Source organism: Chelonia mydas, chromosome 1, assembly GCF_015237465.2.
Source record: "Chelonia mydas isolate rCheMyd1 chromosome 1, rCheMyd1.pri.v2, whole genome shotgun sequence".
Taxonomy (NCBI): domain Eukaryota; kingdom Metazoa; phylum Chordata; order Testudines; family Cheloniidae; genus Chelonia; species Chelonia mydas.
The window spans coordinates 259,505,877-259,533,225 of NC_057849.1; the positions used below are offsets into that span (position 1 = coordinate 259,505,877).

The following is a 27,349-nucleotide window of genomic DNA, read 5'->3' on the forward strand; positions in this document are numbered from 1 at the left end:
GACAAATAAATATAAACATAACTTACATTTCTAAAGCACCTTTCGTTGTGCAGGATCCCAAAAGGGTCCCTTTATAAGGAATCACTCACTCTCAACAGAAACGCAACTGCCTCTGGGGTGGAACATGGATCACATTCCGTGTCAGCAACACAATGTTCATTTTTAGGAGGAGAAGTAAAGACTAACTTTTTCAAGTTGAAGCCGCTAAAGGTATGAATTGGTAACAGCCAGGACACGGATTTTAAGAGCTTTTGTCTCTTCATGATCTTGGAGTAGTCATGGTCTGTTTTAGGTCTCATCAGAAAGACAGAACTTCCAGTAGTAGAGTTGTGTATTTAAAACATTTTTCTCCAAATGAGAAAGTTCTGTACTGTTTCTTCTCATACAATTTACCTAACTAAAGAACATACACAAATAATTAGCCACATTCACCTTGAGACACCAAGGTGCTCAATGTTTAACTTAACGGACAATGCAGTTTATTTTTAATTTTTTTATTTTATTTATTTATTTTTACAATTAAGGATGTACAGCTTACATCCCACAAGAAAAAGCAGAAAAAGTCCTTATGGAAAAAAACCCAAATATACTGAACACATACCGAATGGTACAGAAAGATGGGACTGGCTTTGATTTCAAAATTTCAATAAAAATAAAAAAAGATGTAATGCAACAGCTGTTCAATTCCCCAGTCTAAATAGGCACTGTAAAAAACGACATTTCAGCTTTCTCTGGCACATATTCCAGTCTAAATGCTCTGACTGTAACCAACTCCTAGGTTCCCATACAATCATTGGGAAACAACCTTAGAATAAAAGTTTAGTACCCACCCGCCCTCTTAAAAAAGCGTTCAATGCTGCTGTTTGGACTGGACCAGAATTAGAGAATTTTATAAAGGTTTGAGAGCACCCAAGGCAAGTAGTACAATATAATTTGTCACTATTTAACTTGCTTTGGAAAGGAGAGTAAAACAGTGAGAGCTGCACCTTGGTACATAAAACTGTCATCCTGGATAAAGAGAAATCGTTCAGAGAAGTTTTACAGCTTGGTCAAAGTCAAGGACACAGCTTTAGGCATCATCAATTGAAGGGGTTCAATTCAGACTTAGTTATAACCACTTTTATATACTGTACATCTACCCTAGTTGGATCAGTGTCTGGAACTGCTCACTGGTGTCCCTTTGAACAACTGTAAACTAAACCATAGTATGCAACTCCATAGGAAGCTAGAGGATCCGGTGACTGTACAGCAGTTATATCTCCCCTGCTTCGCGCTCCTCTGAGCTCCTCCGGTCTTCTGATCGGCCATTAGCACTTTCATATGAACGTTTCCTGTCTTTGTTATCTCGGGGTGACCTCTCTCTTGAGCTCCTGTCTTTGTCACGTGATGTTCTGTCATGATCTCTTGACCGTTCTTTGTCTCTGGAAGATCTTTCTTTTGAGGATCTGAAAAGTGCAATACATTTGAGAACCCAAATTAGTCATGAATCTGTTGCTGCCACAAAAAACATGTTGTGTTAAAATTTTGTATTTATCTTTTGCAGACAGACCCCAGTTTGGTTCCATATAGACAAATACATGAGAAGCCGTCAGGAAACACAGACACCCCCGCCCCCCATATCCAATTTAAAAACAGTAGACTGGCAGAGTCAGCATTTTTGAAGTACACTTACCTACATGCCTCCAGCTTCCATCCAGGACACACCACACGATCCATTGTCTACAGCAAAGCTCTAAGACACAATCGCATTTGCTCCAATCCCTCAGACAGAGACAAACACCCAGAAGATCTCTATCAAGCATTCTTAAAACTACAATACCCACCTGCTGAAGTGAAAAAACAGACTGACAGAGCCAGAAGAGTACCCAGAAGTCACCTACTACAGGACAGGCCCAACAAAGAAAATAACAGAATGCCACTAGCCGTCACCTTTAGCCCCCAACTAAAACCTCTCCAGCGCATCATCAAAGATCTACAACCTATCCTGAAAGACGATCCCTCACTCTCACAGATCTTGGGAGACAGAGCAGTCCTCGCTCACAGACAGCCCCCCAACCTGAAGCAAATACTCACCAGCAACCACACACCACACAACAAAAACACTAACCCAGGAACCTATCTCCTTGCAACAAAGCTCGTTGCCAACAGCGTCCACATATCTCTTCGAGTGACACCATCATAGGACCTAATCACATCAGCTACGCCATCAGGGGCTCGTTCACCTGCACATCTACCAATGTGATATATGCCATCATGTGCCAGCAATGCCCCTCTGCCATGTACATTGGCCAAACTGGACAGTCTCTATGCAAAAGAATAAATGGACACAAATCTGACATCAGGAATCATAACATTCAAAAACCAGTCGGAGAACACTTCAACCTCTCTGGTCACTCAGTAACAGACTTAAAGATGGCAATTTTGCAACAGAAAAGCTTCAAAAACAGACTCGAACGAGAAACTGCTGAACTGGAATTAATTTGCAAACTAGATACCATTAACTTGGGCTTGAATAGAGACTGGGAGTGGATAGGTCATTACACAAATTGAATCTGTATCCCCACACCTTCTTGTCAACGGTCTGAAATGGGCCATCTTGATTATCACTACAAACGTTTTTTTCCCCCCCGCTGATAACAGCTCATCTTAATTAATTAGCCTCTTAGAGTTGGTATGGCAACTTCCACCTTTTCATGTTCTCTGTATGTGTATATAGGTATCTTCTTACTATATGTTCCATTCTGTGCATCTGATAAAGTGGGCTGTAGCCCATGAAAGCTTATGCTCAAATAAATTTGTTAGTCTCTAAGGTGCCACAAGTACTCCTGTTCTTTTTGCGGATACAGACTAACACGGCTGCTACTCTGAAACCTGTCATTTATTAGGGAGCTAAGCTTAACGTTGCAACTTGCTTTTCATTAATTCTGATTTTGACCCTTTCCCCTGAAACTTTCACCAATAAAAGTTTCTGCCTGAAATTTCTCATGTGTGGTCTTCAGCCCAAGGAGAATTTTCTGGCACACTTTGAGGTTGATAAGACAGTGAGTTTGAGATATGAAACATTTTTCTTTCCCTCTTTTTATAAACAGAAAGCAAACTACTGAAGTCTTCTAGTTTTTGGAATGCCATCCCTCAAGAACAGCTTTGTTTACAGACTCCAGAGTTGTTTTATTCATCCGTACTCATGAAAATTAGCATTTTTGAGTAATTTTATTTTTTAGATGCTTAACTATAATTATTTGAACTTTCAGGAACTCTGCCAGACAGTCAGGAATTTTCTTCTGCAGATTTGTGGTATACCTTTAATCAAGTAAAAATCTGTGTCTCATATTCCCAGCCCCATAAGGGGTTAATACTTACTCCCCTTTGTAAAGCACTTTGAATCTATAGACGAAAAGGCTCTAAGTGATAGTACCCCCGAAGCTTTCCAGGGTTATAAAAAAACTAAATGATGGAAAGGGAAATTATTATAGTGATCAAGAAATCCTGTGTACTTAAACTAATATAGGAGATTGCCCTGTCTCCACTAACGGAATGGTGTTGAGAGTTTGTATTAGTGTCTCACTATCTTAACTCTTCAGAGGACAAGATCTACAATCTGTTCCCAAGTTTTGATGCAGACTTCCTTTTTGAGCTTGGATAAGTGACAACCTCAGTTCCCCCACCTGTAAAATGGGGATTACTCCACAGGAGTTTTTGTGAAACTTAAATATTTAAAAAACATCTGGAGGCCCTCAGATGGAGGGTCATATAGAAGTACATAGTATCAGTTACACACAGTAACTCAAACTACAGACCAAAGAATTAAGAAATTATAAGAGTTGTTACAACTTGGCCCAGTTACCACCCTGTATGGTCAGTCTGTTATGAGTGGATCCAATCACCACATCCCATTGCGCTTCCAAATCAACTGGGTCTGGGTAGAATCCAGTCACTGTCTCTAGCTCTGGGACTATGGATACACATTCAGGTTCAGACCTGTTTGACACTCTACCTTGAGACTTAGGGTGCCACCACCCAGAGGCCCTACACCCCCAAATCAGTGTCTGAGCCCTACTGCGCACCCCACACCCCAGTTGCTTCCCAGAGCTCCACCAAGCCAGTGGGACAAAGTGGCAGGAAAGCAAGGAAATGAAGGTTACTTACTTGTAGCTGGACTCCCTTGAGATGAGCCTCTGCATATTCACACTATGGGAATCATGGCACCTGTGCTGTGAGTTTTCAGTACCTTCTGGAAAGCAGTGTCTGTTGAGGCCATTCTCCCCTCTCTCCTCCACCCACCCTGGATTTTTGAGGATAGAAAGGGAAAGTGGCCCTACCTGCTCTCCAGTTCTTTCCACTAATTTTGGAATTCTTAACCTGAGACACTCCAGACGTAGGGAAGGGTGTGTGGGTGTGGGTGGGTGTGGGTGTGTGTGTGAGAGAGAGAGAGAGTATGCAGACCCTCATCTCGAAGAATTCCGGTTACAGGTAAATAATCTTCATTTCTTCTGAGTGGCATCTGCACATTCCCATTTGTGGGAGTTTAGTAAGCAGTACAACCCGCAAGAAGGTAGGCTGAACAGTTCTGGGTAAACAAGGTCAACAGAATACTTAAAACAAGCATCAGCTCTGCATAGAGTGAACAGAAGTGACCAAAATTCTCGCTCAAAAAAAAAACAAAAAAAAAACAAAAAAAACCACCCTGGTTATTAACCTTTCTGTAACTGTTGTTTGTAGAGAGGTGTTGCACATGTCTATCAAGTTGGCTCCAAGCACCCTCTGGTGTTGCGCACTCACAGCATTGGTATAAAGGGCCTTGCTGACTCTGCTCCCCCTAAGTTTCTTCTTACCGACTGACTCCGATGAGAGGGGACTGACGGTGGGTTTTGGAATAGACATGTGCAATACATCTTGAAGAACAACAGTTACAGAAAGGTTAATAACATGTTTTTTTTCCTTCAAGTGCTTGCACATGTCCTTTCCAATTTAGGTGACTCACAAGCAGTTGTAGAGATGAGCTTGTAGTTCAAGGACAGCCTGACAGCAAGACTGCGCAGCTGAAGTTGGCATTGTCTCTAGCTAGTTGGGTGATGGCATAGTGCGTTGAGAATATGTGCACGGATGACTAAGTTGTCACTCTGCAGATGTCCTGAACAGGGAACTGCATTAGGAAAGTGGCCGAAGAGGACTGCAATCGTGTGAAACGAGCAGTCAAGTTAGCTAGGGATGATACGTCTGAGTTCATAACATGCCAGGATGCATAAAGTAATCCAGGATGAACTTCTCTGAGCGAAGATGGGAAGGCCCTTCATTCTCTATCACTATGAACAGCGGAGTCAATCTGTGGAATGGTTTGGTCCTTTGTATATAGAAAACCAGAACCCGCATAACATCCAAAAAGCATAGGCGTTGTTCCTCTCTGTTCACATGCGGTTTAGAGTAGAATACCGTCAGGAAGATTGCTTGACTGCAATGGAATTGCTTTGGGAGGAACGGCGGGTGTAGCAGCAGCTGAACCTTATCCTTGAAGATCATATATGGGAGTTCGGATGTAAGTGCCCCAATTTCTGAAACCTTTCTGGCTGAAGTGATGGCTACTAAGGTGGCCACTTTCCAGGAGAGGTGCAACAAGCACGTTGCTAGCTTAGATGCTAGTGTTAGATGAAGAGAGCTGAGGTTCAGATGAAGCAGTTCAGATGAAGCAGTCAACCGTGATCTTGGGAGATCGGGTCTGGGAGTAGCATGAGCAATAGCGAGGTCTCTGTTGAAAGCCCTAACAGGGTGGTGAACCAGTGTTGTCTGGGCCATGCTGGGACTACGAGAATGACCTGCACCCGGTCCAGCTTAATCTTCATCAGAACCTTGTGTATCAGCCAAGTAGGAGAGAATGCATAATACAGGTGATTTGTCCATGACAACAAGAACGAGTCTGTCAGAAACCCTGGGCTGTGGCCTCGTAGGGAGCAAAAAACTGGTGGCATTTCCTGTTGTTTCAGGTAGCAACAGGTCTATAAGGGGAGTCTCTCACTGTTGGAAGATGTCCCATTGGAGGGACCACTCCTGGTGAGAGGAGAAAGACCTGCTGAGGTGATCCACCAGCTGGTTCTGCATTCCCGGAAGGTAAGATGCTTCTAGACTGATCGAGCCTGTAATGCAGAACTTGCACAGCTGGGGGGGGGGGGGGGCGCCGGGGGAGAAACGGGACGGGACGGACGACAGGAGAGCATACACGCCGCAATGTCTGTTGATGTAGAACATCGCTGTCATGTTGTCTGTGAGAACTGAAACAGTTTTGTTTGTAATGTGAGATAAGAATGCCTGACAGGCTAGATGAATTGCCCTGAACTCCCTGTGATTGATATGCAGGGAAAGCTCTTCCTGAGACCAGAGGCCCTGAGTCCTGAGGGACCCTAGGTGTGCTCCCCGGCTAAGGGCCATGGAGTCAGCTACTAGCAACATGGATAGTAGAGGCTGTGAAAAGGGTACCCCCATACATACTATGCAGTGGTTCAGCCATCACGTCAGTGTATCGAGGACATGAGCAGGAACAGTGAGCACCAAATCCAGGTGATGATGCAAGGGAGAGTATACCATGGCCAACCAGGCTTAGAGAGGTCTGAGATGTAGCCTTGCGTGTTGCACTACATATGTGCATGAAGCCATGTGGCTCAGAAGTCCCTGACAGTTTTGTGCTGTCATAACTGGATAAACCTGGAGGGACATTTTCAGGGCCATAATTGACCCGGAAAATCACTTTTGAAGTAGGGCCCTCATATGCATGGAGTCGAGAATCACACTGATGAACTCTATAGAAGGGTGGATTTCTGATCATTTATCAGTAGGCCTAGTGCCCAGAAGGTTGATTGGATGAGATGGATATTGGATTCCACCTGAGCTCTGGACTGGCCTCTGACTAGCCAGTTGTCTAGGTATGGGAATAAGCGAACTCCCTTTTTTCTGCGGAAGGCCGCCACCACAACCATACATTAGGTGAAGACACATGGGGCGGCTGACAGGCTGAACAGAAGAATCGCAAACTGGTAAGGAACTTGGTTCATGACAAATCTTAGGAACCTTCTGTGGCCATGAAAGATTGATATGTGGAAGTATGCATCTGTTCGATAGAGGACAGCATACCACTCCCAGTGAGTAAATGATGGAAACCAATGAGACCACGTGAAATTTAGGTTCTTGAGATAGTGGTTGAGATGATGCAGGCCAATACTAGATCTGAGACCACCCTTGGCTTCCAGGATTAGAAAATAATGGGAATAGAACCGCTTTCCTCTTAAGTGGAATGGAATCTCTTTCACAGCTCCCTTCTGAATGGGGGACTGCACTTCTTGTTCTAAGAGTTGCTCGTGAGAAGGGTCCCAGAAGATGGGTGAGAAGGTGGGGGTGAGAAGGTGGGGTAGACAAAAATTGGATGGTGTATCCCACTTCTACTGTGCTTAGAACCCAACGATCTGAGGTAAGGTGGATCTAGGCATTGAGGAAGCGGGAGAGTCAGTTGGAAAACAAGGAGAAAATTCCCTATGCAAATGAGATGTTCCGGCAACCATCAGAGGCGGTAAGAAGGAACTGAGGGGGAGCGGGGTTGGTAGGGCCTCTTACACCAGCGGTATGAGTAGAGTCCTGTAAATCTGCCGATATCCACTTTATATCTACATCTGTGGATGTGGATATCTGCAGACCATTTTTGCAGATTGCGGATGGATGCGTATACTAATTTTGTATCCATGCAGGGCTCTAGCTATGAGCGTGCAACACCATAGGGAGCTAGAGCTGACCTGACAGATGCCACTAGGGGAAAAAATTCTGGCAACTGTGCTCAGGGCGCACACACACCTAATTGGAATGGATATGTGTAAGCACTCAAAGTAGTCTTAATGAGGGAAAAATTTTGCTAAAAAAGCCAAAATAAAACAAGACCACATATATAGGTACAGTAACAGTCATGCAACATGATGTGATGACGACAGTGTGAAGGTATGCCATGGATGCTACTTTTGTCCTGGATAAGGGCTGACAGTTCCAGGAGACTGAAGCCCTGTCAGGTGATAATTGTGAAACAGTGCATTTTACATGGACAATCTTTGGACCACGAGGGCCTGACTCCTCTTATGTCAGCTCCATCTCTCCAAGGGCTTGCAGTTCTTATAGATAAGCTTTGGCCCCATATAAATAATGGCGAAGTTTTCTGAATATACAAAGTATGATACCAAAAGGTAATTGGCTTTGTTTGCAGCAAGAGACATTTAGATTGGATATTAGGAAAAGCTTTCTAACTATAACGTTAGTAAAGCACTGGGACAGGTTATCTAGGAGCTTGTGAAATCCATATAATTGAGGGTTTTAAGAAATGGTTAGACAAATATCTGTCAGGGATGTTGCAGGTATATTTAATCCTTCCTCAGCCTGGAGAGGTGGACATCCTATATTTCTATAATTCCCCATTGAATGTAAATGAGGCGTAGGTCCATATAGACATGCAAGTGGTCAGAATAAGATGGAAAGCCCAGGCATCTCATTTAGGATAGACATGAGGGCAGGACCACCTGTTCTGTAAGAATGAAACTTAAAGGAGATAGTCATTAGGCTTGTATCTCAGAAACTATCTATACTATCAAGAATAGTATCTTCATAGAGATACAGTCCAGAGAACATGTGACCAATGTTTAAATGGAAACCTCTGAGGTTTACGAGGATAAAAATTACATTCCCACAGCTCATGCTAGACGGGAACAACCTAGGGTGAGACAAATGAACCTATTCTTCTGCAACATTTACAGTACATCCTAAACATTACAATAAAGAATTTAGTCTACTTTAATGCAGCTCTTACAGCAAAATAACTACCCCAAGCAGCTCTAGAGGTACACAGAGCAACCCTGTCACAGAGAAGGTTATTCCTAAAGGAAGAAAGACTGTCAATGTGTATGAGATGTTAGAAAAGATGACAACCAAATGTCTTTTGGCTGGAGTTTCTTTAAAAAAAAACAAAAAAAAAAAAAAACACAACAACCCACAAAACTATCTCAAATGTAATAGTCAAAACAACAGTCAAGGAAGCCTTATCAAGTTCACCAACTTAGGAATTGTTCAGATGGGGAATTGAAAGGGATTCATAGAGTAGGTCTGACTGATTAAATGCTCGTTTTTCAACTTTCAGACATCAGCATAAACGCTCCATCAAGAGACTCAACAATACAGAGTTAAGATGTCAACCAGAGAAACTTCAAATCTGGATGGAAACAGTAGACTCAGTTGTTCGGAAAGCAGGACTTGATGGATACATCATAACCACGATACTGAATGACAGACTTGTCAATCTCTAACCACGACTACTGATAACTTTATACCAACCTAACATCAAAATCCCTTTTGGTTTAATAAATCAAGGGCAACATGCAAAGCATTTCCTGTTCCAAGTGCAGGAAAGGAGTGGTACATTAGGACATACTTATCTCTGGTTCAGAGCCGTAGGAAGGCACATTATCCCTATTTGGAAAGGACTTTAGTCATATTTAACCCATTTGTAGAACAAGGTAATACAAGATGGAGACCTCAAACAGAGTACTTCTACAGTTGAATGAAACTCTTCTCAAAGAATCTGTCAATACGTCTTCTTTCCCTGGTAGATGAGACACAGAACCAATCCAATGAAGGTATTTGACTTTGTGAACAGGAAATTTCCCTGTCAGAACTGGTAGAGCAAACTCCTCTTCAGTGGTGTGTGTGATACATTCATGTAATGCTGTCCATCATAATTTAGACAGAGTTGCATTTGATGGCGGGGAGAAGAGCATGGCTGGTCAGGGCAGTCTTTCACTCAGCTGCTATGTCTTTACATGGAACTACATCTTCCACCAAGATCACAAACCTGGGAGTGGATGGAGATGAAGGTGAAGACCCCTTTCCACCCTCTAAGACTATTACTGCACACAGCTGGAATATAAAGAATTTTCTGGAAAGCATGCTCTTCCCCATCTTATGAAATCCTGGATCTGTAAGATCCTGAGGCATTCTAGCTAAGTAGTTCCTAGAAAAGGTTGTAGAGTCCTGAAGAGTTCTGCTGAAGTCTCAGACATAACCTGGTATTAAAGCTATCAAGTAACTGCATAGATAAGGAACCTGTCAAGTGCAGAAAAGCTTACAGTTCTGGAATATATCAAGGCTTTAGTGACCACAAATTTTCTAAGTGAGTATGAAAGTTGTGTAAACTACTAGGGAAGAACCATCTAGACACACAGAGGGTCAAGTCTATATAGAGACAAAGACCCAAACATTCAAGGAGAGAGTCATGACAGCCAGGCAACACTTACTGCCATAGAAATGGTGATCAGAAAGGTACAGCTTTACTGACTGAGATCTTCTTCAACTCCAATTAGAGATATGTATAAAGAAATAAATATGCAACAATTGCACAGAAAGGGGGGTAAGTCTGGAACATTTCTGGAAATTAAAGAGAGCTCTTTCTCTGGAACTCAGAAGTATGATGCCCCTCAGGATATTAGTACAACCAGACAGCAGACTTCTCCATGCCATGTAGTCCTGTTGTCCACCCTGTATGAGAGGTGGCAAACCTCATTCACACTGTGGCCAGGAAATAAACCTTATGCAGCATTTAAGTGTAGGCAATGGATGTTTCAACCCTTAGGTTCAACGGTCCTTCCAAATTGGAATGAACAGAAGCTAGGTTTACTGAGACCCGAAAGGCGGGTCCACTGCTCCATTGTACCAGAGTACTCTTAGAGCCAAGGCTCGCTTAGTAAAGCTAAATATCAGTGCCTATATGTGTTTCTACTACACATAGGAGGGAGGCGTAATGTCATTGGTAGCCAATCCCAGACACTGGACTCCTTCCTCGTTTAGAACCAGAAGCTAGGTATACAGAGCCCAATAATATTCTGATAAAATTTCCTCTTGCAAGAGGTTATGTTGATTGATCCATGTGTCTATTTATGTCTGATCTAGAACAGTGGTTCTCAACCAGGGATACACGTACCCCTGGGGGGTACGCAGAGGTCTTCCAATGGCTACATCAACTCATCTAGATATTTGCCTACTTTTACAGAAGGATACATGAAAAGCACTAGCAAAATCAGTACAAACTAAAATTTGTTTATAATGCTCTATATATACACACTATACACTGAAATGTAAGTACAATAATTATATTCCATGGTCAAAATGAGAAAGTAAGCAATTTTTCAGTAATAGTGTGTTGTGACACTTGTATTTTTATGTCTGATTTTGTAAGCAAGTACTTTTCAAATAAGGTGAAACTTGGGGTACACACGACAAAATCAGACTCCTGAAAGGGTACAGTAGTCTGTAAAGGTTGACAGCCACTGATCTAGGAGATATCAGAGTGGGCCTCAAAGCCCATCATATACATCTCTAAATTTAAATAGGTCCTACAGCATGGTATCTTCTCTGCAGAACCTTGGCAACATGCTTTTTAATTCCCTGGACTTCAGTATCTTTTTTTTGCCTTTGTATTTGAGGGCTACAAAAAGGGTCAGAAGCCAAAAGGCAATCCTTTCTGGATCAGACTGATCCTGTGACACCGTAACCTGTCTCTCCTACAAAAGCTGCACAGCAGAGAAATCTTTGTATACTTGAAATATCTCAGAATCAATAAAACTTTAGTGGGTATAGACCCTCAGATCTGAAGGGAGTCTCATCTAGGTATCAGTTCTCAGCCTTTCAGATCTCAGCATCTGTATCTTGCAAACTTAGATCTGATCAGAAGCTCGTTCTTCCCCCTTTGCAGTGTTGCAAGGCTTTCTCCACAATGCATTTTTTTCCTCAAGCCACTATATTGGGTACAGAATCAATAAGGCAAGTAGTTCTGCCAAGATCATGGTGTTGGAATTTCAGTAACATGGTCTTAGTCAGAGGTGGGCAAACTATGGCCCACGGGACCGTCCTGCCCGGCCCCTGAGCTCATGGCCAGGGAGGCTAGCCCCCCTTCCCCGCAGCCACACTGCCGTGCGGGCAGTGCTCTGGGCACCAGGGCTGCACGCTCCTGCAGGGCAGAGTGGCAGCGTGTCTGGCTCTGGCTGGGCAGCGTGGCTGCCAGACATGCTGCTCTGAGCGGCATGGTAAGGGGGCAGGGGGGAGGGGTTGGATAAGGGGCAGGGGGTCCCTGGGGGCAGTGGTTCGGGGGGGCGGGGGGGGAAGGGGATGAGGAACGGGAGGGTTTAGATGGGGGGGGTGGTTAGGGGCTGAGGTCCCGGGAGGGGCAGTCAGGGGACAAGGAATGGGGGGTGGGGGGGTTGGATGGGGGACTTCTGAGGGGGGCAGTCAGGGGGCGGGAAGTGAGATGGGTAGGATAGAGGATGGGGGCCAGGGTGTTTGGGAACATGTGCACAGCGTTCCCTACCCTGCCCTCCATACAGTTTCGCATCCCAGTGTGGGCCTTGGGCCAAAACGTTTGCCCACCCTGGTCTTAGTGGTGCAGAACCACTAGACAAATTACTCTCAATAGTTAAAGATGTCTGATTCTCATGCTGGCTACATCCCAAGCAATTTGATCTCTTCTTGGCAACCATGCTTGGCAGTTATTCATATCTGGCTGTTGAATCTGGATCCATGTTATCACTTAGGATCCACGTTGATTCTGGCTCTGGATATGTACTTGCCAGCCACTCAACTATGCTTAGCTGGAAAATTCGGATTTTTTTTCCTTTTGTAGCCTGAACCCATGCTTTGCTGCAGCCCCAGATCTGGGTTTTGCAGCTCCAGATCCTGGCTCTGCTGATCATGATCCTTTGGAAACTGGATCCAGTGGCCAGAGAGCCCCTTTAGGCACATTAGGTCTCTTAGGTCAACCTGGACAGACCCTGGAACCTTGAGGATGACCAGATGCCGAAGCTGATGCTAGACTTACAAATGGCCAGACTTAGTTGACTGAGCCGGAGGAGCCTCCCCTGTCAGCTGGGTGGTGTGAAATGGCCCAAACCCCTCCTGCCAGTCCAGACAAAACCCGTGTCAGACAAGCATCTGCTCTCCTCTTTTAAAAGAAAAACTTCACAAATAACTAAAAACAAAATTTGCCCCAAAGTTTACCAAAGAGATGGGTGGCGGGAACAGATGAGGAAAGCATCAAGGACAGTGAAAGCTTATGCTCAAATAAATTTGTTAGTCTCTAAGGTGCCACAAGTACTCCTCGTTCTTTTTGCTGATACAAACTAACACAGCTACCACGGTGAAACCTGTGTTCAATATAGGTTCTCTGCCCCTCTGGTGGTTAAAATGAATTGTAAGGCAGTTAGGGCCACTCCCCATTTCCTACCTTCAGAACCCTCCAGGATAAGAGGGGGAGGAAGGGGCAAGTGGCCCCAACGGATGCAGCTTTCCAGAAGGCTCTGGAAGCTCATAGTGTAGGTGCCTAGGAATAAACAGAGATCTAATGAAGAACAATACAGACTAATAAGAATTTGTTAACCATAGTGACTTTACTCTTAAAGCACTTGAGAGAGAGAGAGATCTCTCTGAAAACAACAGAAGTCTTAAAATTCGTCTTCCCCATGTCTGATCTCTCCCCTTTTGTAAGTCTAAGGTTTGCCAGCACTTCGGGCTGGGCAGAGTCCAACCTGCTCAACCCCTCTCTCTCTCTGCAAGTTCTCCTTTGCATGGTGAAGGTGGGACCCTAGCACAGAACAGTACCCCACTGTTCAGTTGCCATCTCTCTGCCACATGCTCCACTAGGAAACTCCAGCCCCTTCCACAAGTCATGCCTGCCCCCCTTGTTTAGAAAAAACATTCATCCATGAGGATGTGCCAGTAGTTGAGTCATTCAAAATCAACAGCTCCCCGCTCTGTCTATCAGATGTTCCATGACTTCCAATCCATCAGTGTTGATCAGTTGTGTCTTCTTAGCCTTCTCCTTCCTGTCTTTCTTCTACTGAGGTGTTTGATTAGCTCCTTGCTTCACACTTCCCCACCCTCTCCTCTTTTGCCTTCCCCTCCCATTACAAGGTCCGCCCTGCCAATCCACAGCCATGCCTCACCCTGACATCCAATTCCTCAGCTCCTGCTCTCACACCGCAGAACATCCCTGGAGGAAATTCTGTGACCAGGCTGACTTCCTCTGCTACAAATTCATTCTTATCTCCTTCAGTTCTGCCAGTTCCCTTACTAAGCAACTCCACTTCTCCACATTAATTGAATCCTACACCCAGAACCCCAGCCATCTTTTTGCCAACTTTGACTGACTCCTCAAAACCTCCCCTCCTCCTGCCTCTACCTCCCTCCCCGCACAGGATCTTAGATTTCTCTCAAGAGAAAACTGACAAGATACAGCATATGAACTTCCCCCTCCTTTTACCTTGGCTTCCCTTTCCTGTACTACACTTCTCATCTCCTTCCCCTGTCACAGAAGTTTCTAGTCTGCTCTCCTCCTGTAACCTTTCCACTTGTCACTGTGATCCCATCCCACACCCTTATCTCACTCATGCCCACTCTTATGCCTTTCCTTACTTTTTCCCCCCTCAACCTCTGGCTCTCCTCTTACTCAGTCTCCTCACAATACAAGCATACTTTAGTCTTTGACATATTAAAAACACCGCCCTTAATTCCACTTGCCTCTTCAACTATCACGCCTTTTTCCCTTTCATCTCTAAGCTATTTGGACACATGGTCTATAATTTCTGTCTGGAGTGCCTCTTGTCCAATTCAGTCCTATACTTTCTCTGATCTGGTTTCTATCCGCTGCACTCCACTGAAACCACTCTAGCCAATCTCTCATGACTTTTTCCTCCTAAAGCTCAGAACCAGTACTCCATCCTCCTGCTTGACCTGCCAGCCTTCTGTGACAACACTGACCACACTTCACTTCTTGAAATCATGCCCTCCCTTAGCTTCCATAACTCTCTCTCTGATACGCCTCTTCTACACCTCTAACTACTACTTCAACATATACATCAGATCTTCCTCATTCCCCCCTCCCCCAACTTTCTGTGAAGATTACACAGGGCTCTGTGCTTTGTACCCTCTCTTCTCCCTCTACACTTTATCTTTGTGTAATCTCATTTGCAAACAAATTCAACTACTATCATGATGCTGATGATTTACAGATCTACCTCTCTATTCCAGACCTATCTCCTTCTATGCAAACTACAATCTAATCTGGTCTCTCTGACATCTTCTTGAGCATGTCTAGCTGTCAGCTCAAACACAACATAGCTGAAACAAAACTCCTAATTTTCTTCTCACCAAGACTTCCCCACTGCCTTTCTTGATCTCTGTGGACACCACCACAATCCTGCCTGTCACTCAGGCCTATAACCTGGGTATCATTTTTCATTCAGACCTCTCTTTAGGTCCTTACATCTAGGCCAAGTCTAAGTGTTGCAGATTCTTTGTGCATAACATCTAAAATATTGCCTGATTCATCCACACAGCTCAAACTCTCATCCAAGATCTCATCTTTGTCCCAATTATTGCAACATCATTCTCTACTCTTGACAATGCAGTTTTGCCTGATTATCTATTCAGAATACTGCTGCAAAGATTGTTTTCCTAGCCTGTTGCTTAGACCACATTCTTTGCAACCCTCCGCTGGCTCCCCTTTTTCTACCACAACATACATAAGTTGCTTGTGTTCACTTTTAAGGATAGCCTATTCCCACATACCTATCATCTCTCATTAGAGAACAAGATGCTGATCCTCACCTACAAGTGGCCCAAGATGCCAGCCTCCTTCACCTAGTTGTTAAATTTTCTAATAGGCATCTTTGTGCTTTCAACCACACGTTTGGGAGAAGCTCCCCATAAACTTCCTCCTTCCAGACCCTCCTCAAGGCACTGCTTTGCCATGATGCCTACAAAAAAACCTAACAATGGTTTGGCTGCTCTTGTGCTGAGACCACTGCTTATCAAGCTGACCAATACTGTCTCACTGCTTCCTTGTACTCTTGTCTGTCTGTATCCATCTGTTGTCTCTTGTCGTATACCAGACTGTAAGCTCTCTGAGGCAGAAACTGGGTTTTTTTTGGATCTGTGTTTCGACAATACCTAGCACAATGGGCTCCTAGTCCACAACTAGAGCTCAGAGATGCTACAGTAATACAAATAATCACAACAAATGGCTCTCAGCAACAGTCCTTCAATGAGATATCGAACACCTTAACCAATAGGTTATCTTCAGGAACATTCAGGCTTATTTTCACTCACAGCACAGCACGGGGTTCACAATTTGACAAATATGTTGCACTTTGTCACAGCAGTTCCTTCCCTCCCTCCCTCCCCCAAACAAACAAAAAGGTAACCCTGTTTCTGTATCACTGCTCATGCTAAAACAATGACTAAAATCTGGAAATGCCCCACAAGGTGTTTAAAATTACTAAGTGTTCTTGGTAAACAATTACATTTCTAGCCATAGTTTCTGGAAACAGTTACAACTGTTTTCTGGTTTCAGGGAAGGGAAACGACTTCTCTCAGGAGGCCAACATTTACCGTTTTTTTGCGCTCTCTGCTCCTGTCCCTGGAACTATGCCTGCTTCTCTGATGGCTGCGGCTCCTGCTGCGACTGCTGGAGCGAGACCTGTGACGGTGGCGTTTCTCACGGGATTTGGAGCGAGTTCTTCTCTTTCGCTCCCGGGAGGCAGAGCGAGATCGATGTCTGCGGCGATCTCGAGACCTAGATCTGGAAACAGAAAGAAAGGATTTACGGTGAATGAGGCAGTCAGCTGCTCTACCAATATACCAATATTTAGTGCTCTGTACACAGTATTGGGTCTGTACAGAGATCAGTTTCCAATTATCACAGCTATTATGCATTTCTCAGAGAGACTGGCCCGAAGGAGGAAAGTGATGAGGGAATCCTCCAAATTCCCCTCTGACAAGTCCAACCAAATTTAGAGCAGATGAAGGGAAGACTCTGTATGTTTGGCCATTTGCCACTACCTTTCAAAGAAATCAAAGTGCTTATTTGACAGAGTCTATTTAACAAACAGATAAAGTTACAGAATGTTGATGTTATGGAAGATGCTGTGACAATGAGCCTTTGGGTAGGTGCTTTATGTTGCAGTTCTGTCTATGAAGCCTTCTATTTACGACATGATATGCACCAGCTATCACTGAAGTTTTAAAACGAGCTATATTCTGGTTTAGGACCACTAACACAAGACTATATTTGCAGGCTCTCAAACCCCTGAAGGTTTATTATTACAAATTCTTTCCTATTGAAAGGACGGCAATGCAAACTAGTGGCTTCCAACTGAAGCTTAAGAGGCAAGGTGCATTGCCTAAGTACTGACACCTCTGGACGGGTCATCTGTGGATACTGAACCTGGGACCTCTGGGTCTAAAAGGACAAGTGTCTATTGCTTAAGCTAAAGGACCTGGACCATCAGCTTGCAAGCAGTCACAGATGCAAGCCTTTCAACATGTTCTAACTACTATCAGAGGCGGAAAAAAACATCGTGTTCGCCATGGGCGAACACATGTGCATACGCAGTCCAATACCATAGTGATCAGTGCAGTATAAATCTGTTGAGAACGGCCATCCTCTATGCTGCTTTGGTGCTAAACAAGGACACTGCAGTCTAGTAATGCTTGACAATGAAATTTATAAAGGTTCTAGCTTTTAAAAGCCTGGCTTCACTACTAGTACCCCTTTCCTGCAGATTACATACCTTCTGGGATTCTTGCTATGGGATCTGGACCTGAAACAAATGGAAAATGGTGATCAGCTTTTGTTATACAAACAGATTCACAATTCGAAAATGCAGAATATTACAAAGAGAACAAGCTAAAGGAACTGATTACTTACCACAGGGGTTGGCAATCTTTGGCACACGGCCCATCAGGGTAATCTGCTGGCGGGCCGTGAGACATTTTGTTTACGTTGACCGTCCGCAGGCACAGCCCCCCGCAGCTCCCAATGGCTGCGGTTCGCCGTTCCCGGCCAATGGGAGCTGCAGGAAGCAGCGGCCAGCATGGCAGGCCACAGGGATGTGCTGGCCGCTGCTTCCTGCGGCTGCCATTGGCCGGGAACAGCGAACCACAGCCATTGGGAGCTGCAGGGGTCCCGTGCCTGCGGACGGTCAACGTAAACAAAATGTCTCGCGGCCTGCCACCAGATTATCCTGATGAACCGCATGTCGAAGGTTGCCGACCCCGACTTACTATTACATTTCTTATTCTACAAAAAACAGTTACGATAAAGGCCCTTTTAAAATGTGAGTTACAGTCTTTTTAGAGGAAGATTTCCCAATACTACATTGATCTGACTGTTTAAATGCTGCTTCTCTTTTCTTTCTGGCTATAGCATGCCACAAAAATTCCCTATTTTATTTAAACTCTTTCTTGTTTTTCATGAAAACCTTAGAAGGTTAAGGAAAATACTGTCTCTCTGTTCTTCTGATGCACAGAACACCTGATTTTATGGGGGATTTCACAGCTGAGATGTGAGCTCATCAACATTGCTGTCGAAAGTCATTGTGGACTTCTTGAGGCCACAACAAAATGCATGCAAACAGCAGTTTAAACAAGTCTGCATGTGAATTCCTAGAAACAGTGATTGCGTATTTCATGGAGAAGATTCAGGACTGCTCCAAAACTGCCAATCATATATTCACCTCTTTTTTAGGTCTAATTTGATAATTTCAGATACCCTGCATAGATAGATTGGAAAGTATTTTCCCTAAAAGACACCTAATGTATAATCTACTTGTTAACTCTCAGAGAAAATTACATGTCTGAAATCACACTGAAAAGTCAGTATTTGATCATGTGTATATTCACCCAGTTGTATCCATTACTTATATAGAAAAAGTATTCCACCAGAAACAAGGCGTTATATGCTTGAGAAAAGTAGTCAAATAGCAAATTACTTTCAATTTATGTAGAATTTTCAGCAAATGCAGCCTGTTCTGCCACCAAGCATACATACACAACCACAAACATGCAAGAAAATTCAGTATTACAGAGATTCTAAAATGACTATTAAATGTATGCTGTCAAAAACAGAGCAGATCTCTACCTCCTTAGCTTCTCCCTTTCTTCTTTCTCCCTCTCTTCTCTGCGTTTCAGGCGTTCCTGATTTCGTTTTTCCTGTTTATCAGCCACAACCCTCTAAAAACAAAGGGACATTTTCAATACATCACTTCAGCTGAAAGGTCATATAAAATCATATAAAACAGTTAACAGTTGGTTCTTCCCCACTTTCTGTGCACGTATATTATCCCCTCTCTTCTCATTCTCTCAGCATCATATTTGCCTTATTTACTTTGTTTAGGAAGTGGCCATTATTACAAGAGAGCTACAGAGAAGAGATGGTATTAATATCAAGACCTGAAGGAGGTAGAACTATACTAATTCAAAGTTTCGCATGGAAGGGAGTTCAAAAGCAGTGGGTCAGAAGCAGTGGGATTTCAACATGAGAGTTTCCATACTAATTCTATCATACTCTGGCCAGTGGGTGGTAAATCAGAATGAATAGAGCTAGAAATTTAATGAGCTTCCTTTGTTTGCACTGGAAGATAAATAAGGTCTTAGTCTGCATCAAAGACCCTGGTTTGGAGGCTACTTCTCTCCACACTGTGAACATGACAGTTACAATCAGAGAAAGGATGCTTCAGCTAGTAGTATGTAGGTTGAATTCACTACAGCTAGGGCAGGGCACCCTGAGCAGAGGGCCCTTAGATGTGGAACACACTGGAACTGGACATTAGGAAAAGCCCCCAAGTCTTTCCACCTTCTGGGCATAATGCAAGAGATTCATCTCTTTATAAAGGTCTTCTGAATTGTGGAATTGTCCCAGACCATCTTGATTATACCTCTGAGGAGAGTCTGAGGAAGGAGGACAGTTATCTTTTTTTTTGTAAGTGACGTACTTCAAAGATTACATAATACAGTTTACTTTAGGAATTTGGAATAATTATCCATGGACAATTTTTTTCAGTTGGTGGTAATAGCTGAGTATTCAATTTCTTATAGTTTTGATGTCAAGTAATTCCTTGTACAACAATGACAATTTACTTGTAATTATTTTTAATAACTATTCTTGTTCCAGGGAGCTATTTGCATTAATGCCTTCTCATAAATATCGCACATAACCACACAAAACAACATTCTGGGTCCACTAGCACTTTTACTCACTATCCTAACAGAAGCATTTTCTGCATTTGGACTCCAATTCAGGAAAACTTGTGCTTAACTCCTATTGAAGTTAATGGACCTTAAGCACATGCTTACATATCTCACTGAATTTCAAAACCATAATTCACAGATAATTTTTAAGGCCAGAAAGGACCATTATGATAACATAGTCCTACCAACTGCATAATACAGGACACAGAATTTTACTCAGTATTTCTTGCATCAAGCCCACAATTTCTAGTTAGGCTAGAGACTCATTTAGAAAAGACATATTAGCAGAGCAGGGAGAGCAGACAAAGTTGGGAGTTTAGAGGTGGTGTGAGGGCTTGTCAGCTCTGAATTCTCCCATTCTGTGTGTGTGCTGGGATCTCGGGGAGCCCCGCCCCTCTCCCTTCCTGTTGTGTGTTCTGAAATCTGGGGGACTGTGCTCCTCTTGAGGTGTCTGGGCCCCTCTTCCCGACTTTCCATCTGAGATGGAATCTGGGGTAGGGAGACTGAAAGTAACAAAAATTTAAACATCTGAAATCCAGAAAATGAATAGTTAAGATACATATTACCCCTATGTGGGTGAGGGGACTGGCCTGCTTTGGAAGAAATGCAGACTGGATGGCCCTGGGGCATGGGTGGAGAAGCCTGGCTGAACCAGAAGCAGGAATCCCAGATGGGAGAGGGGAAGCCAGCTCAGTGCCCACCTTGGGCTACTTAGTCAAGGTAGTGTGCATCCCTCCAGTAAGCTGCTGTCTGGAATAAGTATACGTAGCAGCACAGGACAGGAGACAGCAGGAAGCAATTTCTTACATGTTAAAAGCTTCTACAGTGTGAACTAATGGCTTGACGGAATGGGAAGAGGAAGGGGAGCTGGAAATGGTGGTGGTGGAGGTGTTACATGTTGTGGGGAACGGTGGGGCAGGAGGGAGAAGGAGACAGACCCACCAGTCTTCTCTTGCATACTCAAGTTACTTTAACAACCATGTAATAAAACTGTCAAGGGTTTGGGATATAGACTGTGAAAGAGATTTCTCTCATTGGCCCAGTTAGCAACTACACATTGCAAACATTTCAAAGCATGACCATTTTCTTGATTTCACCATAACAAAATATGCATAGGAGCAGTTAGGAACCATAGAGCAATTGTGTGGCCTAGTGGAAAGACCACTGGACTAGGACTATTCCTAACTCTGCCACTGGCCTGTTGGGTGACCTTGGGCAAGTCACTTCACCTCAGGTTACCATGTGTAAAATGGGCATAACAATATAAAAGTTCTTTAAGAACTACTGATTAAAAGCACTATATAAAAGCTAGGTCTTTTATTACTACTTAGCCACAACAATATATCAACTGCAAACCTCGGTGAGAATTACAACTGCCTAAATGACCACAAACTCTTACCAATATACATTTCTTTTTTTAAAAAGCTAGGAAATTAAATGGCAAAAGACACAGTTAAGATTGCATGATAGCTCAAGCCCTTCCAGAATGTTGAGTTCTACAAAATCAAGCTTCTGAAAACCAGGAAATAGTCAAGGTACATGCCCATGCAACCTTACCTCTGCACTTCCTTTGAACTGACAAATGCCACTGGGAATTATCTGCATGCACTCCAGCTGCATTCATTGTGTTAGTTATAGCTGTTTTGAATGGTGAAGGAATAAACTGAAGCAGCTTGAAAGAGCTGTGATTGTCATATGAGATCTGTGTCTGAGTCCCCCCCCCATGTGCATTATCAAAGAAAAGAGGCGCACATGAGTACCTTGGGGTTCCAGTCCACACCATTTCAATACAAGAATTATGTAGGTTGTGTCAGTAGCAGGACACTGAGGCCTTCTTCCAACAGATACTGTCAGTAGTGAGGTGGGATATGAGAGCAGTCTATGGATTGAATGACGTGTTGAGGAAAGCACAGTTTTCTGTTTGAATATAGTGCAAGTGCAGGTAGAACCTGACATTACAATAAAAAGGCAAAGAGCGAACATGTGTGTTATGGGGCACCACTAAAAGAGGGAGAAGGTTGTGTGGGGCTTTTACCTTAACTCTATTTCCTAATTTTCAGAAGTTTTAATTTTCTGAAGGTCATGGGCTATCACCAGGAAACCTTAACTGTGTTAAAGTTTTTGCCATTTAATTCAATCTTAAGGTTTCAAGTGATGGAGAAATCACCACATCCCAAGGTAAGTTATTTCAATGGTTAAGCTACTGTTAAAAATTTGCATCATATTTCTAGTTTGAATTTATCTATCGTCAACTTGCAGGCATTGGATCTTGTTATGCCTTTGTCTGCTAAATTGAAGAGCCATCTACTACCAACTTCTCCCTCCCCACGTAGCTACTTTTACAGAGTGCTCAAATCACCTATTAACCTTTGCTTGGATATGTTATATAGACAGAGCTTCTTTCATTTCTCACTGTAAGGAAGGGTTTCCAGACCTTTAGTCATTCTTGTAAATCTTTTCTGGATCATGTCCAATTTTTCAACATCCTTTTCGAAGCATGGACACCACATTCCAGTAATGGTCCTGTTCACATTGAACACTGAAGAAATACCACCTCTATTCCTACTCAATATTCCCCCTGCTTGTACATCCAAGAATCGCATTACCCCTCGTAGCCATAGCATCATACTGAGAACTCATGTTCAGGTCGTTATCCAACATGACCATCAAGTCCTTTTCAGAGTCAGTGCATTCCAGGATACAGTTCCCTCTTCTGTAAGTGTGACCTACGTTCTTTGTTCAGAGATTATGATCTTGCCTTTGGCTATATTAAAATGCAGGTTGTTCAAATGAACTCACCATACCAAGAGATCATTTCATATAAAACTGTCCTATCATTATCTTTAACTTACCATTCAACCAATTTTTAATATGGGCCTGCCTCAAAAGTTTTAAATTTACAAGATGAACAAATAAATTCACACACAATAGAAAGTTTCCTCTAAGATCTTCTCATATGTGATTAAGTCGTCAGTAAAAGAGAAAGAAAAAATAAGTAAGACTGATTTACCCTGAGCTCCTCAAGTTTCTCCCTTATTTCAATAAACCCTAAGTGCAGTTTTCCTCCAAAGTGGTCAGCAAGTCGTCGGTCGTTATCATGAAGACCAAGGTAGGCAGAACACACTTCACAAACACGGAGCTTCTGCTGCTGAAAGCTGGAGGCAGGCATTGAATTCCTGTACACTTCCTGGGGGGGAAGATACATTTTGAGAGCTTCTTACTCTTCAATATGTGAAAATATGAACACAAGAACGTCCTGCCAGAAGCAACATACATAAAGGGTTATACCTGCCAATTAAGAGTCAAAGTAATTCAGCATACTATATTAGACCTGTTTTACTATTAATTTTATCCATGTAAGGTATAAATCAAATGTCTCCATTAAAATACAAAGAAGTGTCATTATTTTTAAACATAACATTATCTGGACACTAACTACAAAAAAAAGGGCCATGGACAATTCATTTTGCTTTCCAAATAAAGACAAAGGAAAACAGACCTGTTCTTTAATCTCTGCTCCACAGCAGGTTACTTTGGAGGAGCCTGACAATTTTTGAGAGTTCAACGTAGCTGGTAAATATTAGCAGTGAGCACCATATCTATGAAGATTGCACAGTGGCTTCCATAGTGAATCTATTTAAAATGCTATCCTGAAAAATCATCTTTCCAGCATTGATCTCTACTGAAGAGTTATTTTTAATTGAGCAAAATGTGTTTGGCCATTTGAGTATATGAGGACAGCTGGGAGAAGGAACAAAGCCACACAATCCTCTGAATTTTTTTTTTTTTAAACAGTTATTTTAAGTTGCTCAAGCATCAAAAAGACTCAGCTAGAAAGAGAAATAGGACATGGAAATAGCTCTCAGTGAACAGAGTCTTTTGAGAGCTCCAGTGAAAACTGGTTTGTCTTGTTAGAGTTACACCTTTGAAAAAGTCTCGCTCAGTGTAGCTTATGATGCATAAGGCTGAAAACTAGTCTTCTTACCAGCTCTCGCCATGACACCAACTGGTCTTAACAACTGTAGAACCAAATACACCGTCCATAGAAACTAAACATACCAACGTAGCTCAACTTAAGTAAAAGCCTTATCTGTGGAAATAAATACACTTGAAATAGTGTAGGATTACCTTAAAAAAAATGTGGAAACACCAACAGAGACCCCAATGGACTGAACAGTTACAGAATAGCGGTGAAAATACTCTGATATATTTAGGCCATCTAACTCTGTAGCAAAGTTAGCTTTACAATCAGGGTGAAGAAAAATCAACAATGAAAAAAAATTTTTTTTTTTATTTAATTCGGACTTTTTTTGATAAAAAAGCTTTTTGAGGGAAAAACCTATCTAAAGATAGTTTTAATTAAGATACATTATAGCTCAAAGATATCTCACCATGGAATAGGGACTATAAATTCTAATTCTATAGTACGAGACAATATATTCATGTAATGTTTAAGAAAAGTTTTGTAAATGAGTTCCAATAGTTCATGGATTAGGGACCCAATCTTATGGGGTTCCAGGGGCTTCTGTATAGATTTAGATTAATCTTTCTATCTACCCAATTGGACTCAGTGCTCAGTCTAGAAGATACCATCAGAAATGCTTAGTTTTGCAGTTCTGAAACTGCATTTGAATCTCCAGAGATAACATGCTTGTTAACAGCAAAAATGGTTTTAAATAAATAAATATGTAGAGGTGAGAGATAACAGTCCTCAACCCTACTGTCCCTCTGCAAATTTGTGTACACAGAGTCAATCCCTAACCTCTCTCTAAAAGTGCAAAGTTTCAAAAAGTTCAATGAATAGAAGACTGTTGGGGGTGGAATAGATCTGGACAAGAAGAAGTCTGGAAATAGATGTGAGAAGGGAGGGACAAGCAGCAGAAACAAAAGTGAAACTGTTTGAGCAGCATATTCCAGAAGTCTTGAGGTCTTTCTGACTGTAGCCTTCATTGATTTGACATCTACCATACCATTCTCTCACTAGAAGGGAAAACCTATAATGGCAGCAGGCCGTGAGAGAGACCAAGTTTGGGAATAATTTAATTAAGTTCCTCTACCTGTGGGTAAGACAGGCAAACAGTGCAACAAAGAAACGCAAGGCCTGGTTGCCCGAATGAAACAACATCATGAGAAGTGTTCCTTCTCAGGAGGGAGCTGCATTGAAGATGATGAAAGGAACATGTCTGAACATGCAGGATCTTCAGGTTGGTACACTTTTTTATTTCATACTTCTTTCTTAAGGACTGCCTGTCTTCCTTCTGGACTATTCTTGAATTCTCACGTTTGAGTAAAAAAATACAGTTGTTACTCTATGGTACTATCATTTTAGATGCAGTTGTGATAAAAAATAAATAGCTGAAACAGGCAGATCCTCCTTTTACAATTTCACCTTTACAGTAGTACTGAGTGTCAGTGAATGCAATGAGCGGTATGGTAATAATAATTAAATAACTACATTGACTTATTTTGTTTAGGAGAATCCATCCTCAACATACAGGATTCTGAAGATTATCCACCTTCAAAGTTCACCATCATTTTCTATAGTTTAAGAATTATCTGCCAATGATAGTGTTTCAGTCACATCATGTGTGTCACATAGCCACAGTATATCACCTGAAGCAAAAATAAAAGAAAATCTCCGTCATCCAGAAACAACCACAGATAAGTTTTTGATAAGAACCAGCAGATTACAGAAAGAGGTAATTGATGAAAAAATTGCCCCGTTTATTTATGCAACAAACTCTCCTTTCCGTATGATTGAGAACCCACATTTCATTAACATGGTTCAGTCATTCAGACCAGGATACAGTCCACCCGACAGAACAGATGTCGCAGGCAAATTGCTGGATAAAGCGTATGAAAGAGAAATTGTACAAAAGGTCTAGAGAGTGAAATTGTTAACCTGAGTCTTGATGGGTGGGAAGCAATGTCCACAATGATCCTGTTGTATGTGCTTGTGAGACAACAGAAGGGAATGTCTTCCTTACAGAAGCAACTGATACATCAGGAAATGCACACATAGCAGAATACTTACAAGAAGTAGCAGTAAAAGCTAGAACAAACTGAAAAAAAATGCAAATGTCTAGTACGTAGCTTGGTCACAGACAACGCTGCAAATGTATCCAAGTTGAGAAGAATTTTAGAAGAGAGTCCCAAGCTAATAACATACAGTTGCAGTGCTCATTTCATGCACCTCCTAACCAAAGACTTCAGTGTTCCAGAAATAAAGGCTAATGTTGCTGAAATTGCAAAATACTTCCGTAACCACCACTTTGCAGCAGCTGCTCTGAAAAAAGTGAAGGGAACCAAGCTAACTCTCCCACAAGATGGGCGATGGAACTCAGTAGTGGACTGTTTTGAGCACTATATCAAGAACTGACCTAATCTGATGACAGTTTGTGAACAAAATCGTGAAAAAATAGATGGCATTGTCACAGCCAAAGTTCTCAACATTGGGCTTAAGAGAAATGTGGAGCACATGCTGAGTACCCTGAAGCCTATTTCTGTAGCCTTGAACAAAATGCAGGGAAATAGCTGTTTTATTGCTGATGCTGTTGAAATTTTGAAAGAACTGAGTGAGATCTTAAAAAGAGAAATATGCAATGAGAGAGTTAAATTACAAGCATTAAAAAAACAAACAAACAAAAAAAAAACGAATGGGTCAGACACTATTTCCAGCTCATTTTCTTGCAAATATTCTCAATACTCAGTACCAGGGTCAAACCTTAACTGCTGAAGAAAAGGAGTTGGCTATGACATGGACATCCAACAATCATCCCTCCATAATGCCAACTATAATAAACTTCAGGGCTAAGGGTGAACCATTCAAGAAATATATGTTTGTTGATGATGTTTTAAAGAAAGTCACACCAGTGAACCGGTGGAAGTCACTTAAGCACTTGGATTCAGAGACTGCTGAAATGATCATCTCACTTTCTACACCTGCAGAAGAAGCTACTGCTGTTAAAAGAGTATTTTCTTCCTTTGGAGTAATTCATTCCAAACTGAGACATTGTTTTGGGACCTGAAAAAGCAGGAAAGCTTGTTTTTCTTCTCCAGATTATGAACAAACAGGAAAATGAAGGTGAAGACAACTGTGTTAGCTGTAGAAGTCAATATTTTAACTTTCTCATGTTGACCTGGCTGACAGTCGATTTATTTATTTTTAATATTTCACTTAACTATTTTAGTTAAACAATTTAAACAAAAACAAACCTCATTTTAAAAAACTTGAATGTTTAACTAAAATCAAAAAATCATA

General features: G+C 42.3%; 1 protein-coding gene across 7 annotated transcripts in view; it reads right to left on the reverse strand.

Moving 5' to 3' along the window:
* Positions 1-478: 478 nt before the first annotated feature.
* Positions 479-27,349, reverse strand: part of LOC102941729 (putative RNA-binding protein Luc7-like 2) — a 59,308-nt gene continuing 32,437 nt past the window's right edge. For 3 of the 7 annotated variants that reach the window (XM_007064066.4, XM_027826455.3, XM_037883215.2), the window contains 5 exons: positions 23,099-23,275; positions 18,980-19,071; positions 17,631-17,660; positions 16,450-16,639; positions 479-1,445 (listed from right to left, as the gene is read on the reverse strand). In XM_007064066.4, coding sequence (XP_007064128.2) covers positions 1,395-1,445; positions 16,450-16,639; positions 17,631-17,660; positions 18,980-19,071; positions 23,099-23,275 — 540 coding nt within the window. In that variant the 3' untranslated portion in view covers positions 479-1,394. Of the gene's footprint in view, positions 1,448-13,285; positions 13,382-15,770; positions 15,787-16,449; positions 16,640-17,630; positions 17,661-18,979; positions 19,072-23,098; positions 23,276-27,349 lie in introns of all 7 variants that reach the window. The other 4 variants (XM_037883236.2, XR_005223036.2, XM_043544562.1 and 1 more) reach the window with 4 other exon arrangements.